Below are 20,649 nucleotides of genomic sequence, written 5' to 3'. Positions count from 1 at the left end.
ATGATTAAGCCGTTACTTGGGAAAATAATTAGAAGATTAATCAATAACTGTCCCAGTTATTCTGAGTAATTCTGAGTGTGGATTGTCCAGAAAGACGGGGACAGTTGCTGAAGTCATGTTTCAGTGCTGTCTATACACCACAACAGGGTTATAAAGTGTAGGGCTTCCACCAACGATTATTTTCATTATTGATTAATCTGCCAATTATTTTCTTATTATTATGTATTAAAAAAAGACAGAAGAAAGTGAAAAATATCTATCATAGTGCACAAGATGACATCATTTTGCTCAATAACAGTTCAAAAACCCCAAATTCAGTTTAATATAATGTAAGACCAACAAAAGCAGCTAATTACCACATTTGAGAACAGGAAACCATAACATTTTTTTTTGGTCAAAATATTTTCTTGACAGTTTTGACTTTTTAAGTAATCTGTGTGAAGTTTCCAGGAGAGCTTGTTTCAAACCTGGTGAAAGAAAACCATCACTGAGAACATCAGAACAATTTAGTATCTCCTGATGCGTTAGTTTCCTGTTTTTTAATGTTTTTTAAAGGAATACAAACCGTCTGTCGACTTGATCAATGCTGCTTCGTCCTCTCATTAAACACCAAATGCGTAAAGACGCAGCTACATGACGTTTGTAGTTCTAATGGCTGTTGAAGGCAGGCGGACTACAACTCCCGCCAAGCCGCAAAGCGGATGGACTATACTGCGCAGGCGCAGAGCAAACGGTTGCGCGGAGAATTTGAGTTTCGTTTGAACGGCCGAGGACGGAGCGGAGCGCAGTGTTTTTAAGTTTTAGCGATGTAGAAATGGCAGCGAAGCTAAATGTGTCGGCGCCGTCGGACTCGGATCCGTCGTCCCTGATCGACCAGACAGCGTCCAGCCGGAGCAGCAACAGAAGTCTGAGGGTCGCGGAAAAGGAGAGAAGGAAAAACGAGGCGGAGGACCCGTTTGTTCTGGCCTTGAAGTACTTCTCTGACGGTAGGAGGCGGCCAGACGAGAGCCGAGCCGGGGGTGGGGGGGCTCGAAAACAGATGGTGGCGTTAATGTTAGCGATGCTAACTATTTATAGCATTTATACGATTTATACGTTACCGTGAAGGATGACACAAAAAGCCAAGAAGAATCGTTTACCGTTATCCTAAGTTTACATTACTTTCTGGGTTTTTTTCTTAGCGTGTAACTTTGATTTTTCTGGTGGCTAATGGTTGCTAAGTTGCTCATTAGCCTAGCTCTCAGATCACAGTCCCAGCTGGGTTTAGGGTTAAGTCAGTAAAATTATCTATAAACAGAAAACACGTAATGTTTCTCAAATGAGAGGATTTGGTGTTTTTCTTCGTCTCAGGTGATGCTAAACTGAACTTGTTGTCTTTGAATTCACCACTGTCAGTCAAACAAAACAAAGACATTTGAAGATTTCTCTTTAGATTACTTTATCACTTAACCCTGTTTATTTCATGTTCAACAAGAAGAGATCTGTTGAAATTTTAAATGTGTCCGGATGAATTTAGCCTTTACCATCTGTAAATTTCATGTCAATTTCTCGGGTGTTTTGGACAAGATGCTGGAGTTCATTTGAGCAAACGACATGTTTTGTCACTGTTTTTGTTAGGACCAAACTAGTCTATTACTGCTTCAATAAAAGTCCATAAAACAGTTAAGAGAGAACTTGTACTTTCTAATGAAAACAGACCCACGCTGTGATGTGTCTTTACTTCTCCCTCCTGCAGTTAAAGCAGGTACTCCTGTCTACGGGAACGATGAGTTTGAGAACAACCTGGTGCTGGTGGAGAGGGTGGCCTACAGTAAAGGACTGTCCCCAGAAGCCATCTCTGTTATGCTGGAGTTTGCCATGAGCCTCCGTATGGGTAAGACAGTCAGAAACCTGGAATACCATCCATCCTCTTTGGCTCTTAATCTGTATGGGGTTGTAGTGGGCTGGCGTCTGTCCCATCACACACAAAGCAAGACAGATTGGACAGATTACCAGTTTACAATAGGGCTAACAACTGGTACACTCTTGATCACATCTCGGTCAATTTGATGCCAACAAAATTCACTTACACTGGCAGTGTGAACCACTGAGGCTCCACTCTGTTTGAAGTGTAATAACATCTGGTATTTGTGTTTTAATTGACAAGAATGCTGAAGCCAAACATTACTTATGGTGCAGATATAGTGTTATGTCTTATCAGTGTGGTGTAGGTGCATATTGGACAGACAGTGTCTTACATTTGCGTCCTTAAACTGATTGTGTTTCTGTGAATTTCTCTGTGTAGGGACTACCCCATGTGTGCGGGTACTGAAGTGTCTGATTCCGACCACCGTGGTGCCACAGCAGGCCGTTGTTCGTGCGGTGGTTTGGTTGGGTGTTGGCAAAATACCCATCAGCACTCAAGTAAGTGCAAATAATTTAGTTTGCATTTATAAATATTCAAGCTTTAAAATAAAAATTTGATAGGTAGTGGGTAGCTACTTTTTAATTCAATGTTGTTGGGCAGTAAATCTTGATTTGATGACTTTAAACTGTTTTCTGTTTCTTCTTTTAGTTTTTAAAGATGAATTGGTGTTATGCAGTATTTGAGATGGAGTGACTGTTTACCTGCTGGTAACTCTGATTACAATCCTAGCAATGATAGAATACACAGTTAATCCATGTGTTCACTTGCATGTACAATATTCAGGTTCTTTTCATAAAGTGGGTGTTGACCGTGTTTGACATGATTGATGCGAAGGACCAACTTCGGGCTGTCTATGGCTTCATCTTCAGCTATGTCACAGATGAAAATCTGGTATGTGTTCTGATGACCTTTATATTGTTTTAATAAGCTGTTTAGAAAAATGTCCTGGCATCAAATCAAATTCTTACAGTATACTATTTATTTTCACTTTTTTGAGTAGCAAATTGAGGATTGTCGTTTAAATTACATTTATATCTATTTGCCAGAGCTGTTAAAATAAGACTCAAATGGCAAATGCCTCTTTGTTTATGGAAGCTGTGCCTTGACACAGACTTGGTGTGATGAATAAAGGTTAATTTCTGCCTGGCTGGAAAGACAGATAATGGTTTTATGTGATTTAGGTCAAAACCAGGGTCCTGTTCAAGAAGCAGTTTTACCAAGTTATCTGTATAACTCTGCTGCTAAAACCAAAAATCCCCTCCAATCTGAAACTGAAAATGGTCTGATGTATTCAATTCTTTAATCTGCAGTCACCCAGACAGCTACATGAACCTGCTTCTTAGAGGAGGCTCTAATCTTTAACTGTGTAATGAAATGACCTCTCCACTGTGATGTGATATGGGATCCACTGAACAACAGTTGAGATATGAAGTCATTATATTTTGTCACATTTTTTCCAGTGTCCTTTCATCTGCCACCTGTTGTACCTTTTGACCAGAAAGGAAAGTGGTAAGTGAAACATTTTCACACCTGAAATATGATCCACAATTCTACTGTTATCTCCTCTGTTTTCTTTAGTTTCCTCTGTTATTTCCCCTTTTTAGTATTCTCACCGTTTCTCTGAGTTTTATTGATTACTTCATTCATTTTCTCATTGTAGTGCGAGTCTTCAGAGTCAGGAAGCTGCTGGAGCTACAGACTAAACTGGTAAACATCCTGCTGAGTTGAATGATTTACTTAAGAGCCATTTTTCAAAAGTACAGAATTATTTCCTGACTGACTTTGAAAGTCTGTTTAATGATGAATTGCTCAATGTTTTGTTTTTTGTTTTTTTTAATCTATGCTCTGTGCATTGTTCCCAAGAACAGTTACCCTTTATATATTGTTGGTTATTGTCATATTTTGCATTATTAGGAAACATCAATCAAAATGAAGACGTACAAAATGTGTCTTGTCTGTCCTCAGGGAAGGCAGCCGTTCCTCCTGCACCTACTGTCACTTTACAAAGTGTTTTGCCCTGAACTCGTGACTCTCTCCATTCCATCACGAATGAGGGTTAGTACATAGACTGTGCAGTTAATGCTCGTTCTGCTGTTCTAATACCATGTGACCAAAGCATCAATAAAATTCTATGTTTTCTGTTTTCTTAGAGTGGCTTTAGGAACCATAATTCCCCGTGGAAATCAGCGTTGATTGCTGTCCAGAAGAGGAACGGTTCCCAGGTTGCGCTCAGCACCAGTCTGCCCTTCACAATTAAAGATAAGACCAGCTCTAGGAAAAGGGTATGGATGTCTATTTAAGTTTTCAGGTGCGCTGCTTACTATGTTTGCAATCACTCCTGCTACACTGCAGTTAACTGCCAATGCCCTTCCAACATTCATCCGCCCCACCTCCACCTGTGGGCTCTGGGTTTTCTGCAGGGGTGAAACTTGTCACTGTCACTCTGCTTGCTCACTGGGTGAAATATTAAAGTACAATTACATGGAGTGAAATGACCAGAAGACGATGCCGAGTATAGAGCTACAACTAATTTATCATTATTGATTAATCTGTGGATTATTTTCTTGATTCATTTAAAACCTTGAGATATTCAATTCATATTCAAATCAGAAAATGTGATGTTTGTACTTTAAAAGTGACTGAAACTATTAATTGATTAAAAAGACAGATTAAAAAGTTTTTGTTGTTAATCAACTAATTGTTTGATCTTTTGCCAAGTATCAGATTTATAGAGTAGAGGTCAGACGATTAGCTGATGAATTGATTAGTAGAGTGACAAAAAATTAATCGATTGATTTACTTTTCAAGCAGAAATGACAAGACTTTGCTGGATCCAGCTCCTTTAATGTCAGGATTTGCTGGTTTTCCCTGTTTGATCATTGTAAATTGAATTTCTTCGAGTTTTGGAAAATAAAACATTTAAAGATGTCACCTTAAGGAGATGGAGACAGACAATTATTATTATTATTAATTAGAATAAGCAGTAATTGCTGCCCTACCATAGAGTATTTGTATGTAATCTGTTCCTCATGTTTTCAGCCTTTTAATTTCAGAAAATAAAGTTGTGTAACTTTGTCTTGATTTATTGTCCTTTTTTTTTTTATTCTGTGCTTTATTTCACAGAAACACTGCCACCTGGAGTTGCCAGTTTTGAGTTCTCTGGTCAATAAGCAGGCTCCGACTGATCTGTCCTCCAGCAGAAAGGTGGTCCCCCTGGTGCAGCTCCACACCTTGACTCAGCTGCTGGAAAATATGCATCGTATAGAGGTGATAACTCCCAGGAAAAATCTCTGAGTTCTACATCCACAGGGCGCTGACACTGGGCCTTCTGCCCCTTCACTGTCTTGCTTCTGCTCAGTCTTTCACTCTTTCTACTCCCATCTACCTCAGCTTCCACAGTTCAGCTCTGGGTCTCAGAGCCCCAGTTCACCTGGACTGGGTACAGATGGAATATTATTTAACCATTAAGCATGAGGATCATTCATTATTTAAGCAGTAGAAAAAAACTATATGCTAGTTTTCCGTGCTATTAGGATGTGTAAAGATATTCCATTTAAATTGTGATATATCCTCACAGCCACTGGGTGGTGCTGTGTCACTGTTATAATTTTGTCTGTACGTATGTATTAGTCCACCAACAACTCTGTCCTCCAGAAACCACAGCAGAGGTGGCCGGAGGCTGTAATTAGTTTATTAGATTAGAGCATAAACCAGTTTCATGAGCACCTTGCTGTGATTTGTTTTTTAAACAGGCTGTTGCTCTTTTTGCTGATATCATCAGAGGTTTATCTGTCCTATATGAACAATGAAAGCAAAAAACCCGGGGTGAGATATATCTGAGTAATGCATTGGTAACAAGTAAATGGTCATTTAAAGAGCCCTCTCCATAAATGTCTATTGCCCTGCAGATTCACTGACCTGATAAACTAATATAAGTCATTTTAAATGGCTTGCAGACGTTTATGCATCATGCTACATAAATTCACCTCTTTCATTGGCCACAAAACCAACATGAGCAATAAAGATTTTGGACGGCATCAGCTGTGTTTATAGCCAAGAAAGCTGTACTTTGCCATGTGTTAGGAGAGACATTGGAGTACAATCACACTCATAAAACTGTTCAACAAAGGCATCAACCATCAACAAAGCATCAGTGGTGATTTCCCTCAGCTCCTGCACTCCCGCTGTCAAAAGCAGAACAATGCTTTCTCAGTTTAATAATACAGCTGCTCCATAATTATTGAAGAGCGGAGCTGTGTCCATTCAGTCCATCTTCTACTCAGTTTAATTTATTTATTATACTGACACAGTGTCCATATTGAGAAGCAGCTGTTCGTGCACAATAAGGGGCTATATAAACTTCAGAGTGTGACTGAAGAACTGTCCCAGCGCTGACGTTATGGGGATTACTAGATACTGATCAATTAGCTCAGTATCTGATTGGTTGCCCTCTCAGTGAAAAGAAGGAAATAAGCATTAGTTGATTCTCATTTGTTAGTGAGGAAATAGATTGATTTGAAACAGGTTTGAGGCTCAGTCTCACAGATTTTTGTTTTTTTAATGTGATGTTTGACTTTGTTATCAAAGTTATCTGTTAATATGATTTTTATTTTTTTCACTGCTCTGAGTCTGTGCTGCCTTTTAATTATGGACATTTGAATATTTAAGCATCTCAATCATACTTTTCATGTGTTCTATTTCTTAATGTTACCTCCACCAGCTGCCTGCTCAGATGGGCTCACTGCTGGGCTCCAGTCTGGCGCTGCAGTACCTTGACTGTGTACAGGATGAGTCTGCCCTCCTACGCCTCAACTTCTGGCTTGGCTACGCTCTTCATGAAGGTAAGTGTGTGTGTGTGTGATGGTGGTGGTGGTGACATCTGTCAGGAAGTTACATCTAAAGCAAAGCTGACCTTGAGCTGAACCACAACACGTTACCTCGTTGGCATATCAAAGGGGTTCTTTCAGAGAAGGGTTTGAAAAAGACTGAGGAGGGAGGTCACACTCTATAAAGAGTAGAGCGCGTCTGAAATCTTCTCCTTTTTTCTTTTTATTCCCTTGATTTTTCACTCACTAAATACCCTGTTTGCTCTTTCTGTTAAGAATTTTTGTTCTGCGGCGATGGAGGAGGCTCCCAGACTTCAGAAGAAGCTCTGCAGTTTTTGGATAAGTTGCTGTCCTCACAGCACTTTCTCCAGGTGAGCCTCAGCTCTCATCGCTCACTGTCTCTGCACCTCTGTGCTTTGCTGACACCTGCCGTAAAACCACAGTCAGATTATGATTTTTACATTTGTTTTTAATTTGCCACATTTCTCCTCCAGGAAGCGTTTCCCAGCTCGGAGGCTTTCCTCTACAAGTTCCTCAGTGTTTGGGACGGCTCCCTCCTCCGCCCACAGATCCTCAGCCTGCTCAGCAACATTCCTGTTGTCCCCAGTTCCCGTGAGTTTTGCTTCCACAGTCCGGCCCTGTCACTGACCATCTCTTCCTCCCTGTTCAGTTTTATTTCTTTGTGTCCATCTCATCTAAACCACACTTCCACACAATGGCGTTCCTCCCCAGCCTAGCTCTCCACTTGAATAAAATCGCAGCCATGTTAGCAAGGCCTGTCACACCATGAACAAGGAATTGTGATTGTAGTGTAGCTGGTTCAGCTGTAACCCTCTTTTGCCTCCCACCACAGAAATCGGGCAGCTTCTGTTTGAGCCCCTCATGCAGCTCTTCTTCACATCCTCCCTGTTTTTCAAGGTAAGTTTTTCTCTCCGATGCACAAGTAGAATGAGTTTGTACTTGAATTACAAAACCTTCTCCTGTAATTTAATAGAACAGATTTAATAGATTATTTATAAAGCACTCACCATACAATTCAATTCAATTTTATTTGTATAGCGCCAAATCATAATATAATAAGAAAGAAGGGGTGGGGGGAGGAGAGAGGAGAATAGAAAGAGAGAGAGAGACCAGGGGCAGCTGTATATTCTATAGGTAATGGTGTTATCAATAATAATAATAAATAACTGGTAATAATAGTAATGATGAGTGTTGTAGTGGGAGATCTGGATCCTGCTGCTCCAGAAACAGAGACACCTGCAAAGTGAGGACAGAGAGGAGGAGTATGATGTAAATGTGTAGAGAGAGAGAGAGAGAGAGAGAGAGAGAGAGAGCCCAGTGCATCATGGGACTCTCCCAGCAGTCTAGCTCTATAGCAGCATAACTAAGGGATGGTTCAGGACAAATCTGAGCCAGCCCCAACTATAAGCTCCATCAGAGAGGACAGTTTAAAGCCTGATCTTAAAGGTAGGGAGGGGGTCTGCCTCCTGAACCCACACTGTTGGTCCTGATTGGTTTAGTGGTCTTGGTCAAGTCTTGTATGTTTGCTGATTTCCCTCTTTGTTGTGTGTGTATTTGTGTGTATGTGTCTCTGCAGTGTGGACTGATGGAGTGTCTAAACAATATGCTGTTGAAGTGGCTGACCTGGCACTCAGTGTATGCTCTGGAGGATGACTTGGACATCAGCCTCAACAGCCACACATCCATGTGAGTCTCACAGCTACTTTCTGCTACTTGTTTATGCCCACAGCATAAACAAGCAATAGACCCGAAACACTTGGTGAATTTACTTAAGAGCATAAGGGTTATGGCTCTTTAAGATTTTACTTTCAAGCCAAAAAATGTCTTCACACCTCAGTTCCTCCAGTTATAATAAATATCTTGAGGTGTTGGCTCAGTTTTATTCACTGTGGGTTAGTGCAATGAAAAGGAATCCCATTACAGCCGTCTCAGTTGACATTTTAGTTCAAATTAATAATTTATTTATAATAATTTTGGGCTGTTTTTACGCTATCCTCTCAAATCTGGACTGAAACCCTCACACTGGTCTATACAGAAGCTTTTTATAGTGTTAATTCAATCTATTCAGCTGAAGCAGAAGTGTGTATTGACGTGTTGTGTTTTGAAGCCATTTATTCATCACATCTTTTAATTGAATTTTTTTGGAGACAATAACAGTCCCAGTGTCCATTTGAATGATTTACCCAGTTTCCAAATTAAGGGGTGGAGTTGGCGTCAGTGATGTTTAGATACCTGGGCTTCATCAGTATTGACTCCTCACTTGTGTAATCCCATAATAAATCACCCAATAAGTGGAGAGATCCATTTTTATTCTCTGCCATTTGCAAACTCACCTCTGGTGCTTACAAACGTAGAAATAATTGATTGTGTGTTTGCGTGCTCTTTCTCACATCAGTCTTGATTCAGTCTTGGTGATTTGTGATGTAGTGAACTGTCACTTTGGCTGATTTTGGGGCTTTCTTCTGCCAGAAACCTGGAAATCAGATGACTGGTGTTAGAGCTTGTGTTTGTGTGTTCGTCAGAGTGTGTGTCTGACTCTGCTCTGCCCTCTGCTGCAGAAACATGACTCTGTCAGGGTTCAAGGATTCAGTGATGGAGCTGGTTCGCTTCGTAGGTCGTCTGGCGTCTGTGGGCCTTCAGCTTGAAGGCTGTCACTCTCTCCTCCTCAGCTTCATCCTGGACTTCTATGAGACGGTAAATGAGCTGATCCCCCTCATGTATTTTATTATTGTTACTTCACTTGGATGTTTGACCTTCACTGTGCAGTGTGATGCATCTGTGGAGTTTTACACTGGTTTCACATCTTTCTGTTGATGGGAAAAGATTCTCTTAAAACTCAACATATCAACATATGAGCATGAAGAGACATCTTGTGTCCAGTTGAACAAACTTAAATCTTACAAGACATAAGACAGACTTGAAATTAGTCATAAACACAAGGATAATGTAAGATTAATAAACTAACAGCAATAAATACCGTATACTATAATGAGGTGAATACACAGATATCCAGTGGATCTCTTAACAACAAACACATGAAATACATTAATAAAAACAGATAACACTGCTCATAATATAACCTTTTACAACAGTTAGACTGGTTTGCCTCCAACTGACATTTTGGGAAATATGCTTATCAATGTTCTCTATGGGAATAAGATGAGGAGGTTGATACCTCTGTCATATCTGTAGGCTAAATGTCAGCTAACGGCTAAACATGGAGGCTGTAAATGGGGGAACAAGCAAACCCGGCTCTGTCTGAGGGAAATAAAATCAGCCTACCAGCCCCTCTAACGCTCCCTGATTAACACAAAACTGAAATGTAAAACTGTGAATTTGCTGTTTTACACGAGGATTATGTGCCGAACTATTTCTTTACTTCCTCTGGTTGCTTGGCAACTTCTCATAAAGTTTTATCTTGGGAGCGTATAAAGGTTCTTTTTCCTTGCTCAGTACATACCTTAAAACAGACAGACGAACTGCACGACATAAACAGTAGTTCCCATACTTGTTTGACTCAAAAAAAAAATGGATAAAGAAGATAGGATACCAAGAATAGCTGCACAGATCAGCGTGTACCAACTTTTATCAAAGCAGAGTCGTGATAAAAGATTCAGGAGTGAGATCTGCTCCGTGTTAAAGACCTTTCAAACCCTCTGGGTGTTTACTGTATGTTTCCCCTTCTCCCAGGTGTGTGACACATTCCTGAAGTATGGGCTTCCTCTCGTGGTGATGCCCCCACCTGGAGTGTTTTACCCCGCCCTGTTTTCCCCCGACCCTGTCAGCGTGGACCGACTGGCCTACATCATGCACAGGTGGGCACTCTTCATCTCTATGTAGCAGCCTGCCATAAGCCCATCTCGATGCATACGTTAGCTACTCCCTTAATGTAGAATGTCATATGCTTATTCATATTTGATGACAGAACAGAACGGGAATCAATTGGCTTCATTGCACTTACATGGTGATGTTTTATTTATGATAATGAGCGACTAAGAGGCAATACACTTAAGCCCTCTTCTCCTCTTTATGTGGAATCCAAGCGTCATTTGAACCTTGGGGCTTTAATAACACAAATCCTTAAAGTGTCTGCTAATTGACTACACCCCAGGGTTATGAAATAATTTTACCAAAGTGTAAAAATGCCATCCAGAAATCTCTGAGGTAATAGCAGAATCTTTTTTCACTGACCATGGAGGACAAACTGTTTTGCAGAGATTCTTGATCACAGATGTCACTGGTCTTTAATTGCTTCTTTTTTTTCGGTCAGGTACAAGGTGAACCTGACATCAGCCAAGAGTCAAGAAAAAGTCACAACGGTAAAAACCAAGTACTTTATTCTTCCTGTGTATGCCTGTAAATGAAACGTGCTGTGATTTGCATTGGAGTGATACTGCATGAATACATTTTGGCCCATTGCACCAAGTACAAAACAATGTGAGAGGGAAATCCTTTCATATTAGCCACTGACCTGAGAAGAAGAGATGCGTATCTACACTTTGAATGCATTTCCTCTAATTACATTTACATTTTAGGCTTGTAGATGCTTCTGTCCTCTGAAACTGCTGGTTGTTGGTGCACCTTTTCATTCACCATGCTAGTTCTTATGAAGTTCACATATCTGAGTCCAGCTCTTTAGGAATCCACAAGCATCCACCTAACTTTAATACCCTCTCAGATCAGGACTTGAAAAGTTGTTGATTTTAATACAGCTGCCACCGGGAGCTTTGAATTTACAAGTACGTGTCAGGCAGGCGGTACGCTCCCCTGAAAATGTCAGTAGCACTTTTTATTAAGAAAAATGGACCTGGTAAATGGCATGCAAATTAATCAGCCCAGCAAAGTCAGATGTGAAATGATCTGAAGATGTGTTTAAGTTGGACCCGTTCTTTCTTTCTTTCCCCACTTGTCATTTCTTTTCTCTGATTCTGTCTCTTCCTTTGTTTTTCAGCAGGCCTTTCACATCAGCCGACAGACGTTTCGTGAGTTCAACCACTACGTGGTCGTCATCGTCAACTGCCTGTGGAACTCCAAGATGTTTCATCCAGGTATGGGCGTACAACTGGGAGAGGAGGTGCTCCTCAAGAGCAACGTACCGCAGTACTGGGCAAGTTTCGACCTCGTCCATCACCCCGCTTTCATGAGCTACGCTGTCGACTTTCACCGGCGGGTGAGTGCGAATCACCTCGGGTGTATTGATGAGTGTCGTACAGAGATATGTGGGAAGGATCAAAGTTCCTGCTGCTGGGCTTATTTTCAAACGCTAAGAGCGACTTAATTTATCAGCATGCTGCCAGTGTGTACAGTTTGGTTAATAGACTTACAAGCAAGACAAGGAGACAAATGTGGTGTTAATGTATCTTTCATAGAAGATGCATTAATACAGAAAGACATTTTATTATTAATGGGAGCTGCATGAGACGTGGTTTTCATCATGTTTAATAATACAAGCACCTTTTTTTGGTTCGGTCGAACTGCAACATCCAGCAGTGATCTTTTGAGATTTAACACGGTGGGCTGACAATGAATATTAATGTCCTCTCTTTATCAGTGTTGGCCAGAGAGAAAGGACATGGACCTCAATTCCATAAAGGTACGAAGGGTCTCCTATTCATCTCTGCATTTATAATAGACTTCACATGTAGTTAGTTGTGCATGAGTCATGTTTCAAAGATGAAGAGACATTTTGTTGATCACAAAACTCTTCATATGTCTTCGATGTGACTGTGTGTGTTTCAGCATTCCAAGCCGTGGAGCTGGTACCTGGAGTACCTGTACAGTCAGGGATATGACGGCCTCAAACAGTTAGTTCCAGGCCCGTAGACAGAGGAGACTTCAAGGATGAGCATCTCACTCCCGCAGGCAGCCCCCCCCCCCCCCCCCCCCCCCCTTTTTTTCCCCTCTTCTTCATTAACAACAACGGGAATTAAATGAAATATTGATGGTATTTCTATTTCATTTCAACAATGTGTTGGATGGAATTCAGGGATATTCTGATGATTTCTATTTTCATTTAAACGTTGTGAGAGGCTCCTGCACCTGTTGCATCGTGATCCTTACGCAAGATTCACAATAGTTTTTTTTTCAATGTTGTTTCCTTGCTAAACCAATTTATTTATGCAGTGAATTTGTAACTTGGCTCAAACTACGACATTACAGTTGGGCCAACACTTAGGTTTACTTAGGTAAATCACATCTGGACAGGACAGCAGCATTTGAGGTTATATCTACAAAACCATACAACAATATAAAAATGGCCTGTTTAAGATTAAATAACCACAAAGTTGTAACTCATGACAAAACCACACTTTAGGTGCTGCTGTTGGTTCAAAGCTGAATTTAAATTTATTTTCATGCTAGAGAGGATATGTGAATCCAGTCTAAACCTTCCTGCCACAACAGATCAAGAACCAAAACACAGGTTGTTGTGGGTGACAGGAACTGGGAGAGTTGCAGGCAGGTTGCTGCAGCACCCTCAGCACCCCAGGTTCTCGCAGCTATGAGTGAGAATGACGTCTGTGTGGAAACTCTGCAGCTCTCGTCTTACCTGCAGGAGCGTCAGTCAACAGTGGTCAATGAAAACTTTCCTCTGCGCTCTCAAACACTGCACACATGGCAGCAGATGCACTAATCAGTCAGATTTTTTTTACTTAGAAATTCATTTTTGGTGGTGGAGGGGTTGTAAGAGGGCGGGCAGTGCACCCCAGTACCCCCTCCTTGGCGATGACCCCAGTTTGTTCAGAGCTAACGGCTACAACAGGCAACAGGCTGTTCACACAGCAGAGGTAGAAGCTCAGCTCAGTGGAGAGGAAGAACAACCACTTCCATCATTTTTAAAAGACTTGTACATATTTAATCTCTTCTTCTCTCGCAAGTGATCTGAGTATGTTTTCATGTACATAGATTTATTTGTGTTTATTGTGTTTTTTTTATTTACTTATAGTCTTGACCATTCAGCGTTACTGCCCTGCAAGAAACAGTCTCAGTAGTTAAGTACAGTGAAGATGTGTTTAACAGGGAACATGCTGCGTTTATTGCAAAAAAAAAAAAAAACTTTAAGAAAACTGAAGGTTTTATTTGTGAGGCTGGTGAGAGATATCTGGAATATCACAGAAACAAAATACTTATTCTGTAGTATTTTGTCATGAAACATGTTGACAAGATAGGACAGAAAAAGAAGCAAAAGTTGGACTGATTCTTTTTCAGTGTTGTCTTTTTCTTTTCTTCTTTTTTTTTTTGCACTAAGTTCACGGCCGTTCTTTGTTTAATGCAAACACACTGACCTTGAACCAGCTCCTACATTCAAAATGCATCCTGTAGCTTACTGTTTCTCTGTTATATTCTTGTACAGCTTGCTCTCTGCAAAAAACTGACTCTTGCACATTGCTGAAAATAAATAAGTGTTTTACATTAGAAGCAAATAAAATCTGTTATTAATGTTACGCTGCAGTACCTCTCTGTTCCCAGGACAAGAAGCTTGGTTTAGTCCTAATGTCAACTTGAATTTTTGCCAAATGGCATCAGTTGCTTGAGAACCTGTTATATGGATAGATTGTCAGATGCTCCACCATCTGCAAAACGGCATTTTGCTTTAATTGAGGGACCCATCTGGATGGTTAATAGGCCCCTGGTTTCTCGGTTACTTCTCATAAGGCTGGGTGACATCACTGCAGGAAAGGTTCACCAGTTTTCTCCATGATGAAAAGTCATGACTGAAAACATCAAGTATGTTCTGTTCTGCTGTGTTTGTACATTTTACAGATTTCTTAATTTAGATGAAAAACAAAAGACATGGCTTTATGCTGCTTCAAGATCTGTCTCCCACAGTAAGGTTCAGTGGCCCCCACAGGTATCCTGAATAAATACTAGTGCAAAGTCACTAACATAGGTCTATGACTATTGATTAACTTCATTATCAAGTAATCGATTTGAGTATTTTTCCTGTAATCTTTTCAATGTTAAGGCTGTAAAATGTTAAAAAATGGTGAAAAGGCCGCGACACCAAAGGTTACAGCTGCAAATGTTTGTGTCCAAAGATGTTCAGGTTAAAACGATGTGAAACGAAATGTGCAAATCTTAACATCTGAAAGGATGAAACCAGCAAATATTCATCTAATCAATGATCCGTTCTTCAGACCTATAGACACAGGCTCTCATTATCATTATTATCTGGTTTTTATTATGTCACAAAAAAGAGTGTTGCCTGTTTTTCTTGGTAACAACAGTGAGCACTTCGAGCTTCGGCTCAAAAAGGGCATCACAGCCTTATTTTCCAGGTGTTGGGGGCTTTTATTCAAGTTTTCACTGCGCTGTCAGAAATGATGAAGAGTTGCAGAGGAGACGCGCTCTCTCAGCCTTGAGCCGGTTCTCATCCTGACAGGTTTTTGGACGCCCCCCCCCCCGGAGCGGTGGCTTCAGAGCCGCCCTCCTGCAGCTCTCCCGACGCTGCCGAGCCGCGGAAGTTTTCTGAGTATTTCCTCATTACAAGCCTGGTCCAGCGGCGGCGGGGGGTGTTCTTTGGTGAGATGGTTAATTCCAGCCCCCTCCCTCCCTAGTGCATGCGTTGTGGAGCTGATGTGAATGAGCGGAGCCACCTTAAAGAAAGCGCCCCCCCCCCCCTCTGATGTCAGCGTCAGACAGGCTCCGCCGCCGGTGCCGCGCCGCGCCGCGCCGCTCCGCTCCGCGCCGCGCCGCGCCGCTCCGCCGTTTCAAATCCTCCTCTGCGCCGCTGCTCTCCTCACTTTCCTCCAGCTCCTGCCTCGTCTGCATCCCCGGGAGTAGCTGCCTGCCTCCTCGCCAACACATTCAACAGAGCTGTCCCGGCTCCTACCTGAGCCAAATCCTCGCCTCGGAGGTGTCGGGGTGGGGGGGTGAAGAAAGGTAAGCTTGTTGTTGTTCAGGCTGCTTCTTTTGGAGTGTTTACTGCAGGAAATGTGCGGTGGTGGAAGCCGGGTAACCCTCACATCCAGAGGGACCCGGCGTGACAGTGTCGGGGGCTTGGACACTCCGCATCGTCCTGCTCACAGTTTTGCAGCTGGATTTATTTCTTTTATTTTTAAAGCAGGCGACATCCGTGTGATGAATGTGTTTATCCTGATGAGCTTCAGGTTAACTACACTGTCAGTGTGTGTGTGTGTGTGTGTGTGTGTGTGTGTGCGTGCGTGCGTGCCTGCGCCTCCGGCCGGTGGAGGTGTCAGGAACAAGGGGGGGGGGCGCGCCTGTCAGATCTTTCTCTGCAAGTTTCCCCGCAAGTCTCGCTTCTTGAGGGGAATAAAAGCATTTTTTGCTTTTTTTTTTGGTGCTTTTCTGCCTCATCAGTTTGTAAGGGTGGAGACTGAGGGGCCCTTGATGCAACACGGTAACGGAAATATTTGGAAGGAGGAAAGTAAACCCAGTAGCATCCTCATTGATTTAAACACAACACCTGAACCTGCACAACAAACCTCTGTTGCATCATATGTTTGCAAACTTGGCTTTACAGACATCTGTTTTAATCAGTCTGGTGTTTTCCATGCTGCTGTCCCTCTGATGACTGGCTCTTTACTGACAGGCTGGTAAAATATTTGCACTGTGACGAAGGATTACAACAATTTATCAGTGTAAATGTATTGGTTCAACATGTTAGCCCACTGTCAGTGCTGCCGGGCTCCAGATGTTGACTGTATGTTCAACAGAAATCTAAAAACAGAAATCTCCCTCATAAAAATATAACCAGCTTGGTTCTGAACATCAAAAGCATCCCTCTCTCTCTCTCTTTCTTACCAATCTGGTTTTGTATTCTTTCATCATTGCTTATAAACTCTCGGTGTTCATGGCTCAGTGCAGGACCAAAGTGAAGGTCTCTGGAAGCTTTAGAAGGTTTATTTTGGATTTAAAATAAAAAAAAGAGCTGGGTAACGTTTCATTCCCACAGGGCGCATAAAGTGACATCCTGCCTCACAGAGAAACTCCTCCAAAAATGACTTTTACATTGCCATTCTCCTGAAGGACCTTTCAGTGTTGCCAATCTGCATTAGTTTAAAATAGCTGAAAGTAATTTTCATGGACAGTAATCTTCCTGTACCTACACTGAAACCCCCCCCCCCTCCAAGAACCCGGAGCGGAACAAGAGCACATCAGAGTTTTCTCCAGGCAGTCCAGCCTGATGTGATGATAGGATTGCGTGTCTTTTGATCTCCAGCGCTGCTGCAAAACATCTGAAAGTGTAAAATGAAAAGTAAAAAGCTGAATAATTCAGCACATATGTGGGTTTAATTAATGGGTGATAATGAGTAACATGCTGCTTGATAACCGTGGCAGCTCACATATTATGTGACTCCTTGTGAAGAAAGAGTGTTTCTTAAGGCACACAGCAGTGAAGTATTATTGTGAAAGACTAAAAGGATTAAGAGGATGTTCTTTTGTCACCGCCTATCTCCATCTACATGCCTGCTGGTCATGTTTTATGTTATGCATTTTCGACACTCTCCCTCCAGCTGTGTTTTGGAGAATGGGCTATAGATTAGATCACACAGAATCAGCCCATTTTAATGCCCTTTATTTATTATTAAGCGGACAGTGCTGCTGTCACTTGCATCAGATAATGCTGAGGCAGCCTTTTCTGTCTGATGTGTCCTTCATGAACTAAATAACCACTTCACTGACACCATCTGCCACGTTATGAGTGTGTTCATGTGAATTCATTTCAACCTGGATTTCATTCAAGTCCATGAACTGTGACAAATTAAGTGAAAAACCATCATAGAGTCTTAAGAATGTGTTGGTTCACTGTTCGCTGCCAGAACAGCTTCAATGCTCCTCAGCACTGATTCTATGAGTCTCTGAACTCTACTGGAGGGATGAACACGTTTCTTTTAAAGGATAATTCCTCATTTATTGTTTTGATGATGGTGGAGGAGAGCGCTGTCTAACATGTCGGTCCAAAATCTCCCATAGGTGTTCAGCTGGGTTGAGATATGGAGACTGTGAAGATCACATCACTGTCATAACCACTCAGTGACCCCCTCCTGCCCTGCAGATGGGAGCTTATTCATCCTTTCTCCACTAATTTTTCAGGTTTTACCTTTAATTTGTCACCTGTCAGTGACAAACTACTACTTAACTACTTAACTTATATCACTTTCTGTCAGTTAACTATTTCAACCACTTATTCATTATTTTCAACCAACTATTTCATCTTTTTGTTTATCAAAAGAGTCCCCCTGGGTTAGGCTGTATTGAGGGTGTGTATCAACCCTCCCCACCCACACAAGTTGAGAACAATACCAATCACACTTTCATAGCTGGTTGTAATTTTATTAGTTTTAATGTGTTAAGCAGCAAATACCTCCAGCAGCTGCAGAGGAATCCAGGTGAAGTACCCTTGCTCTTCTCTGGCTGCAGTTGTTTCATTTTTTTTGGGGGCATGAAAGGTTCATTTTAAATACACAGCTCTTCGAGGCAAGGAGCTGGTCTCTTTCATGGGAAGTTTTTATGTTTCTATGTTTTCCTATTCCTATGTATTTTTGGTTTGCATTATTTATGCTGTTATATAGGGCGTGAGCTGTGTTTAACATTGTCTGAGACATGTTTTTCTATTCCCTCTTTTTTTTTTAATTCAGGAGAGTGATCTGAAAATGTCATCCTCTGTTAAAGTCTGCCTGGGGTCTTCAGTAACTCTACTGGAGCGTTAAGAATTAGCAACCTACCAAATGCTGTAGTGTCATTACATATTCTTGCTGACAAGAGTTTTCTTTATCTACAATGAAAAGCTGATTGTTGGTCAGATGCTGTGATTTCATGTAAGCGTTGTGATCATGAATATTTTAGTCTGGTCTCGTATCTTCTTCCTAGAGGAAGGCAGTGATGAGTTTACCAGCTGTGACCTCAGTGAGACCTCATGGAGTTGAACTGCTGTAGTGATTTAATTACAGCTGACCCCAGCTTTGACCTTATTGATGGCACCTTGCTCTCCAGCAGGGCAGAGGCAGGCCTTGTTTTCTATATTGCCAGTAATATTTGCAGTGAAAGAGCTTCTGTGGCTCAACTTATCTTTTTATTAAAAGGATAATTTCTCTTTTTGACTTTTTCCAGACTGCCCTTCTTTTTTTTTTTTTTTAAACGTATAAGCATAATTACCAGTAATGTACTGTATTCCTACTGGAGTCTGCACACAGTCAGCATAGCTGGAGATATCAGAGCTCATTTTCCTCCCTTCAGAAGAGGCCATTTGTTGCTGCTCTCTCTTGCACAGTATAGTAAACAACTTTCATTAAACTTAAAAAATGCTTGATAATCCACTGGGTTTGTATCCTATGAAGCGTTAATTAGGTTTAGTCAGAGTGCCTCTGTTGTGCCATTTAATCTTGCCTTAGTTTGATGTTTTAATTTCTAACCATGCATGCAGAGAGAAGGGAATATATCAGACGATCTCATTGGATGAGTAAATCAGTGTCTGTGACAATACAAGAGTTAGACACACTTAATTAAGTGCTGCCATCGTTTGTGGTTGACTTAGACAAATGTTCTGCCGACCGGTAATCACCTGAAGAAGTGGAAATCTGTCGGGGAGTAATCTCTCAAAATCCCGTCACGTCCTGTTCGGGTTATCTTTGTTAGTCAGCAGCACAGTTAAAGGTTACGTGTGGTTTAAATTTATACTTTTCTTATTGACAACAACACCCACAAAAAGAATGAGTTGGTTGTACTAGCAAGTATTGTCTGTGTAGCCTCTGAGTCATGTGTTGAAAAACTATTTAAGAAGAAATCGATCATCCACACTGCTGCAGTGGGTGACATGTTCCTTTACTGCAATGGATGTGGCCACTCTAGTTTATTTAGAGGTGAACCCACACAGGCGACTCTGACCTGCTGGCCTTGATGTTCTCGTGCACCTGTAACCAGACCTAACAGTGACCTCACAGGGTCCTGGAGTACACGTGTACATCACTGCAGCAAGATAAGAGCTGCGTCCCCAGTGAGGGGCCGCATCCTTCGGAGCACACAGTCCCCGTCTTAGACCGCGAGGGCCGAACCGAAATGAGACGGTCTGGTCTATGGGGGGATTTCACTTTGTGTCAAGTGTCGTTTCTTTTTTTTACACAACCATGAGGTTTAAAGCCTTTGGTTTTTTAAATAATTGAACCATTTGCTAAGCTGAAACCCAATACTTACGTTTAAAAGTGAATTCCTCTGGATCTCTGTTGTCTTTGTTTGTTGTCGTATTATTTTCATTGCTGGTATCCAATGACTCTTAGGACAGGTCGGGCCATGAAGGATCTGTTTTTGTGGGAAAGAAGGAAAAACAAGGCCGCATTTGAAATGGGATAGTCTAGTTGCTCTATTGTGACACCATTGGTCTTCAAATGGAGCCTCTGAAGGATCCAGATGTTAAACCGCTGGAGGTCAGCAAAAACAAGATTTGCAGCGGCTGTTACAAAAGGTCTAAGAGACAAACCAACACACTATTGGTTTTGGTCTTGTCCTGGGATTGTTAACAGAAATAAAACTGAGAAAATGTAAATATCAATATTCTTACATTTTAACTAATTCAGACACTATAGTTTTCTTCACAAAAAATGAATTAGAATTAGATGTTTCATTGAAAAATGACAACACAGAATCCTTCTGCATTCTTCTTTTAAGAGTAATCAAGCAGGACTGATGCCTACGATAAACAGGCGGGACCAGTCTACTGTAGCAGGGTACGTAACCTCGTTTAACATTGCTGATCACAGACCAGCTGTCTCAGTGCATCCACAACTCCTGTCCAACAAAACTGCCACCGGTCAGAACCAAAAACCTCAGGCCCTGCTGGGATAAAAATATCTCAGTGCCCTGTCAAGTGGCTGTTCCTCCAGAGACCCAGATGGACTGATAGTTGTTGTACACCTTGGAGCATCATCTTACTGAGCTCTG

General features: G+C 41.6%; 1 protein-coding gene across 2 annotated transcripts; it reads left to right on the top strand.

Moving 5' to 3' along the window:
- The first annotated feature begins 706 nt into the window (after positions 1-706).
- cenpi (centromere protein I) lies at positions 707-13,874 on the top strand. Of its 2 annotated transcripts, none has more exons than XM_071458501.1 (20): positions 707-986; positions 1,736-1,873; positions 2,285-2,403; positions 2,690-2,797; positions 3,367-3,415; positions 3,567-3,613; positions 3,872-3,961; positions 4,057-4,188; positions 5,030-5,173; positions 6,627-6,747; positions 7,009-7,103; positions 7,227-7,344; positions 7,586-7,650; positions 8,330-8,439; positions 9,312-9,447; positions 10,444-10,568; positions 11,024-11,072; positions 11,708-11,923; positions 12,305-12,346; positions 12,493-13,874. In XM_071458501.1, exons 1-20 carry the CDS (start codon positions 815-817, stop codon positions 12,574-12,576), a joined length of 2,160 nt encoding a protein of 719 aa, XP_071314602.1. In that variant the 5' UTR covers positions 707-814; the 3' UTR covers positions 12,577-13,874. The 2 variants fall into 2 exon arrangements, with proteins under 2 accessions (XP_071314602.1, XP_071314601.1); XM_071458500.1 differs by having other exon boundaries at positions 708-986; positions 11,705-11,923.
- Positions 13,875-20,649: the final 6,775 nt, after the last annotated feature.

This window comes from Trachinotus anak, unplaced genomic scaffold (genome assembly GCF_046630095.1).
Source record: "Trachinotus anak isolate AG129_WGS33_773 ecotype Australia unplaced genomic scaffold, CSIRO_AGI_Tana_v1 ptg000021l, whole genome shotgun sequence".
In the NCBI taxonomy this organism is placed as follows: Eukaryota; Metazoa; Chordata; class Actinopteri; order Carangiformes; family Carangidae; genus Trachinotus; species Trachinotus anak.
Note: the sequence above shows the minus strand (reverse complement) of the source record. Positions and strands in the feature narration are given on the sequence as shown.